Source organism: Drosophila eugracilis, unplaced genomic scaffold (assembly GCF_018153835.1).
Source record: "Drosophila eugracilis isolate 14026-0451.02 unplaced genomic scaffold, ASM1815383v1 contig_81, whole genome shotgun sequence".
Classification (NCBI taxonomy): domain Eukaryota; kingdom Metazoa; phylum Arthropoda; class Insecta; order Diptera; family Drosophilidae; genus Drosophila; species Drosophila eugracilis.
The window spans coordinates 260,712-267,996 of NW_024573712.1; the positions used below are offsets into that span (position 1 = coordinate 260,712).

A 7,285-nucleotide genomic window follows, 5' to 3' on the forward strand; every position below is an offset into this window, starting at 1 on the left:
ATGGAAAAAGTTGAGGGTAAAAGTTGACACAGCAAACACATGTTCAGCTCTTCATAACTTTCCTAAAAGTATGCAACAGTTTGGCAAGCCAACAATATAGCGGCACGGAACTCAAAAATCTTTTACGATAATCTGCGAACAAAAAGTTTCATGGCCGAAACTTTCTATCAAAACCAACATTTTATGAAGCTGACAGGATAGAGGAAATATGCTGTAGGTTTATCATGGCTTTTCTGCTCTGAATATTCTAACAGGCCTTAAATAGAGTCGCATTTAATAAAAGTCCTTTTGCTCACACCTTTTCACTTCACCCAATTACATTTATAATTAATAGAAATTTCGGTTGCATAGACGGCCTAATTGTTCGCTAATTAGACCTGAGCGTGGCAAAACACTGCAGAGTTTAATGAGTTAATTGACCCAAGTTTGGGGCAAAAAAAAAAGAAAGGATTCCCTCATTCTATTAACTGCCTTAAAGGTCAACTTCTGGGGAACTTAGCATCCAAATGGCTTCTGCGCTTAGCCTTTTAGACAAGCATCCCATGGAAAATGTTAAGCTAAAAGCGTTGCACACATTTCGGCGTTCTCAAAATTCATAGAAACTACTGCCAGTTGTGCCCCAAAATGCTCATAAATGTTGCATGAGAAGCGGCCATGCAAGTACAGATAAAAACTAGAAACGCTGGCAGTTGGTTTCGTAAATAATTAAGGCTTTTTATACCCTTTTGGATATTAAATGGGTAAAATTTAAGAGATATTGCTAACAGAGAGAGTTAACAGAGAGAGGCATTAATGATTTTTGGGCATACAAACCTATTTTTTCTTTCTATATAAATATCAAAGAACTCCCTAAAAATTGTAGGGTATCTAAATTCCAAGGCAAGGAGCATACAAAAAGCAAAGTCCAGACATAAAAAAGAGAATACAGAGCCGAATACAAATGTAAATATTCCACTCCAACTGCAGATTGCTTGCTGAGACGCATGGCAAAACAGAAAAAATAAAATAAAAATAAATGTTTAATGTGCTCGAAATATGCACGAAACGTTTGTTCTTCTCTTCATTTGATATGCGGAGATTTCTTTCCTTTCCTTATTTCACTTGCTGTTTTTCTGACACGTGGTTTTTATATACGTGCATCCGCCGGAAGTGGCGATTGTGGTAGTCGTGTTTCCGTGCTTAGCCTAATTGAAATGCTTTAAGTGCCACTAAAATAAAACTTAAAAGGAAATCAAGAAAACCAACTACCAAACAAACTCTTGGCGAAACACTAACGTTTAAAGTGTGGCAAAGGCGCAAATGGAATCACATCAATGTGTGGCAGGTCCTTAACTTCAATGCCCCCGTCAACTTTTGCACAACTTCCGTCAACATATGCGTCGTGTGCAGCCGTCGCCTTGAAGATCCTCCTTTGCTTGCCAACCGGCGACAAGGACACTTTGCCTTACTTCAATACCTGAAAGAGCCAGATAAGAGGGGTGAAATGAGGGTGGCAGGAAAACGAGGCGCCACAAAAATGCCAACGCAATTGTAGCATTTTAATTAACCAAATTGTGCGCATAAAATGGCAACTTCAGCAGCGCGAGAAACGGAACTCAATTATAAGTCGCTTAGGCGGCCACTATACATGAAATCTTTTCCAAAAGGGTTCTTCAGCAGCTGCTTTAATTAACAGCCATACTCAAAAACTCAAGAGGCGGGGCATTTAAGGCACGACGCAGAAACTCTGACATTAACAAGTTGGCATCAGGTCAAAGGGCAAGCAAGCGTAGAAAAGGCATTTAAAAATGGCGAGCCACCTGCTGAATAATAACGGAGCAGAGGTTTTGGCCTGAAAGAAACAACAAATAAAATTGTATTGATTTTTTTCATTGAAAGAAAATTAAAATTTTTAAGCCCCAATTAAAAAGTCGTACAATTTAAGAGTCTGTAAACATGAAGAAGTATATAGAGAAGACCTCTCTTGCTGAAGAAAACATTTAATAGTAGGATAACTTTTTTCACTTAGTAGAACGCCGACATGGCTCATAAAAAGCCTGAATAAATCCGAAATAAATATTACATTTCCCAAAAGAAAAACGAAAAAACTCATCTGCAAAGCAACTTTCCTCTCTAATTAAAAACACTGTCCATAGAACGAGATGAGCATTCAGGGCGTATGTGATTTATGTATAGCTTCTGCCTTTGCGGCCAAATCTCCTTAATTATGTGTAGATGTATTATGAATAGGGCCAGAAACTTAGCGCCTAGATGGCGGCGGGAATTCTCGCCGAAAGTCCTTGGCCATAAAGTGTATTTCATCTGACGTGCCTCACGCTCGAATGCCTGTGGTTGCCGAAAATATTTGGCCGCAGGATGTGTTCTCCTCTCCTCTCATCTGACTTAGTGATGGCACTCTGCCCCGAGGACCTCGGCTAATTAAATATTTGCTCTTGCCGGCTTAAACAATTCCATCATTGTTGAGGGGAAAAACTTTGAACTTCCGATGATGATGATGGTGGTGGTAAGGCAGGAACTTAAAGCTGTCAACGGGGATGGCAGCGAAACTTCCTCAATCCTCCTGCTGATGACGGTTTTAAAAACAATTTCCACTGCCTGTCATCGCAACTGGGTAACATTCTTTATGCAAATCGAATTGGGACATCAGCTGCCAGCGAAGTTGAGTCAGTGCCTGTCACCTACAATCTCTATAAAGAGCACTCCTATATGCTATATAGTTCTATTGCATACTAATTACTGATTGGCATTGCGATAAATATTTCTATCCCCTTGCACCTTTCGGTTATATTCAGCACTTTATTGCTCAGAAAATCAATCAAAATTGAGTGCAAAGTGTTTGGCATGGTTGTTCGCTTAATTGATTGCTTCCACAGCAGCGCTGGATATCAATCAATGCCGCTGGCGAAGCAATTTAACCGGCTTTAAAACGGCTTAATTTGCCCGCTGACGACCGCAAAGTTAAAGTGCGAGAATCAACGTGTTAATGAGTTAAGAGCAACGCTTAAGGCCATTTCTTTCTCCGCCCCCCCTTAGCCCAATTCATCACACTTTTGTACACAAACTGCACAGCATTATCCTTTTAGTACATAATCCTTCATCCTTTTGGAAATATAACACCTCCTGCTATGGTGGCAGAAACTTTTCAATTTGCCCCACTATTTTGCATCTCTTGGCAGTGGCAATTTATTTCCATATTCCTGCTGCTCCATTGACATTTGCAACCGAGAAATGCATCCCACATGCGAGTTCGAGTTCCCACAAAACACTCGCCGAGTCCTTATTTATATTTTTCCGCTCTGGGCTAACAACTCGGTTAGGGTTAAGGGAAAGTTTCTGCGGCTGTCTGTGCGAAATGGAAAACAAATCAATAAACTGGATACCCAAAGTCGAGAGTCTTCCCTGTTTTTGGTTTGTTTCGACCCCCACTAATTGGCCCATAAATAATTTAAAACGGCAACAAGTCAGCGTCCTCCTCGTGTATATATAAATATATATATATATTTTTTGGCTTTTCTCAGAATCAGAAATTTCAAGAGTAAACCGCATGGCCAGACCCTTTTTTTCTCGTGTGGCCAAAATGTCGAGATAGAGAGCTGAGCCAAAGTTTTACGTTATAATTGGTTTTTTTTCTGGCCAAGACCACATGCCTTGAATCATCCACTTGGCTTGCAGTTCTTGGCGAAAACTTTTGGCCAGCTGTGGGTTTGGTTTTGCTACCTGTACATCCCTTCTACTCTCCTCTCTCCCCAAAGAACTCTATCTCTTTCATATTAGCCAGAAGGGAGCTGTTTTCCCCCTGCTTTTCACTCGGGTTTTTTGGTCCAAACCTAATTTATAAGCATCAAAGAATACAAAATGTGCTGCCTGCAATTTCCGCTTTCCAATTTCGAGACCGAGTTTACCTTTTTCCTTGTGGTGGACACAGGTCGAAAGAGGAAGACAAACTTTTCGTTTCTTTTCGCCAAAAATCAACAAGTGTTGCCACACACAAGTTTTCTTTCGGCTCTTGACACTCGGTGACAGCTTTTCCAGGCATCCCCTCCCCCCACTACACTCCAGCACACTTCCTGTCAGCAACATGACTTTTGACTTCAACTCTGCTGTCCCACTGACTGATTTTTGTGACAGCTCCCCTTTCCCCGGAATCAGAAACTCAAAGTTTGCCTTTCCCTTAACTTTAATTGTGTTTGCCTAATTCAATGAAGGTCTGCTGCTTAGCTCTCTATGCTCTTTGCCTAATGGCACCTAATGCAATATCAATTCATCGGATAATTTCATTTGCTCAGGGCCAGAAAGTCGCCTTTAATTAAACGCTCAGTTTTGTTTCACTTGCCAATCTTTTTTTTTTTTTTGGGCCAGGTCAAAAGCCTTGAGAGTCAGTCAGCAAAATGCAATAATTAATTGTGCCGGCAAGCCCCCAGCGACTTTCTGCGAAAAATAATAATGCAAAAGGAGCGGATGATACCCCGGGCATTGTCGTATTCCCCGGACCATTAGCGCAGGTGTGGCCTGTCATTGACAGCTGGCTTTCACGAGGAGGTCGTCTAAAAAGGTTTTCGGGATTTGGGATTTGCTGTCTTCTCTTCCCATTCCGTTATTATGCTATATTGAAGGCCTTGTTATTGTCGCATTAGCCAGACGGTTGACGTTTTAATTGGCGCCCAACACGTTGGGACAAATGATGAATAAATATAAAGCCTTCGCTTTATGCTGTTTGCCCTCGAAGTGATTCAATGTAGAGTGAAAACATATTGATAGACATTCGTATCCAAGCAATTGAGTACATCTTTATGCAAATGGCAAAGTGTAGAAATGAAAGTGCAATCGAGCAGCGCCCTTCAATGCCAACAACTACAATTAGAAGACCCTGCCATTGCTGCACTCATCTTTTTTTCGTTTTCTTTTTTTCCAGTTTGAGTTCACACATTGACTCGACTTGAACCCGACACCTTTGGACGCTTTTCATATTGCAATGAAAAGGTTTCCCTCATCCTTTACCGCCCACACATATTCGATTTGAGTTCGATTCCAAACTGCTGCCACACAGACGTTTCACATTTCCAATTACATTTTCATGGAAATTTTTATGCTGCTCGGTACTTATTTCGGTGGATGGGGTACATGGAGTTGTTTTGGTGTGAAAAAGCTGCCAACAAAAATGTAAATAAATTTGGAAAAATAAAGAAATTTTTAAGAATTTCAGTAAATTTAGGTTTATGCCCTGATATAGTTTTTAATCTGAGATTTTCGTTTGACTTTTTCGAGTAGAATTTTTCTTTTCAAGGGGTAACAACTATTCTCATCCCTTAGTAAACCATTTCCATATATGAAATCGGATGCTTGGCATATGCAATGGAAATATTTAAACACAATTTATTACACAACAAGTATGACAGGAAGGCTACCTACCACCCCCTCTTTTCCACTCTCAATTTCTCGTTATCGTATCGACTTTGCTTTGATATTTTATTGTAACAGTCACTTGCCTGGCTTCGAAATATAACTTGAATAACGACTGCTTTTGATAGCATTATGTGGCTGTTTCTTTCCCTACTTCCGCTGTTTTTCTTACTTCCGCTGCAGTTTCTACTTCCGGTCAGTTGCAGCCTGCAGTTGTATCGCGTCCCATTGCGTCGCTTTCCCTCTGCCCGTCATCGTTTCGAGAAGTTGGGCATCCGGATGGATAGACTGCGCTTGAAGTATGCCGAGGAGGTTAGCCACTTTCGAGGAGTATGGAATTCTGAGGTAAAGTCCGCGCCGTTGAGCAATTACCTGGATGCCCAGTACTTTGGACCTATTACGATAGGTACTCCTCCGCAAAGCTTCCAGGTGATCTTCGACACAGGTTCCTCGAATCTCTGGGTGCCATCCGCAACCTGTGCCCCTACAATGCTAGCCTGCAAGGTACACAATCGGTACTTTGCCAAGAGATCGACCAGTCACCAGGTGAAAGGAGACCGCTTTGCCATCCACTACGGCAGTGGAAGTCTGTCGGGATTCCTCTCAACGGATACCGTTCGAGTGGCTGGGTTGGATATTCGGGATCAGACCTTTGCGGAGGCCACTGAAATGCCGGGTCCGATCTTCCTGGCTGCCAAATTCGATGGCATCTTTGGACTGGCCTATCGTAGCATCTCGATGCAGCACATCAAACCACCTTTCTATGCCATGATGGAGCAGGGACTGCTGGCCAAGCCCGTATTTAGTGTTTACCTGAGCAGGAATGGCAAGGAGGGTGGAGCGATATTCTTTGGTGGTTCCAATCCTAGCTACTATAAAGGCAACTTTACCTATGTCAAGGTCAGTCATCGAGCTTACTGGCAGGTGAAAATGGAGTCTGCCAGTATCAGGAATCTAGAGCTGTGTCAGCGGGGGTGTGAAGTGATTATCGACACGGGCACCTCTTTCTTGGCTTTACCCTATGATCAGGCCATACTCATCAATGAGTCCATAGGGGGAACTCCATCGTCGTTTGGACAATTTCTAGTACCCTGCGATAGTGTTTCTAATTTACCAAGAATAACCTTCGCCTTGGGAGGTCGAAAGTTTTTCCTGGAGGGTCACGAGTATGTCTTTCGGGATATCCACAAGAATCGAAAGATCTGCTCATCTGCTTTCATTGCCGTGGATCTACCTTCACCCAAGGGTCCCCTTTGGATTCTGGGCGATGTCTTTCTGGGCAAATACTATACAGAGTTCGACATGGAAAAGCATCGCATTGGTTTCGCTGATGCCAAGAGCTGAGGCCATGTATGCTGTTTAATGTGATTCTTGTTATTTCACCGACTGGTTGCCATAACACGCGGAAAATCCTGAAAAAAAAAGGAAAAACAAAATATGGTTTTGATCTTAGGGCTGGGCGAGTACCCTTTACTAATTTGTTATCTATTTTAAGTATTGGTTATCTTAATGTTTGATTAATAAAATCTTGTTAAATATATTTTTTAAATGTGGGGGATTAAAGATGTTAAGATTAAGTGGGTTATTAAGACTTGTTATAAAGAATAATGTAAGATAAGTTTAATGTAAATAGAAGAGTTAGAAACAAGTTAGATACTAAATCTAATATACTCCAATATACCCTTTCCCTTGTAGCCTTGAATTTTTGTTAGCAAGCTGTTGCTATTTTTGGGCACGTGTACGTCATCGTATTTGGAGCAATGTTTTTGGTTGGTATAAGGGGGAGTCCTTGGAAGGGAAGACAGAAATCAAAACAGAATTTTATTATTTTATTACCTGCTGCTCCTTTTGCTGCCGCCTGCCATGCATTAGTCCCCACCGAATG

At 41.6% G+C, this 7,285-nt stretch overlaps 1 protein-coding gene across 1 annotated transcript; it reads left to right on the top strand.

Moving 5' to 3' along the window:
- The first annotated feature begins 5,508 nt into the window (after positions 1-5,508).
- On the top strand, positions 5,509-6,771 carry LOC108106343 (lysosomal aspartic protease). Its single transcript, XM_017213323.1, has one exon. The coding sequence runs from the start codon at positions 5,533-5,535 to the stop codon at positions 6,742-6,744; it is 1,212 nt and encodes a 403-aa protein (XP_017068812.1). The 5' UTR covers positions 5,509-5,532; the 3' UTR covers positions 6,745-6,771.
- Positions 6,772-7,285: the final 514 nt, after the last annotated feature.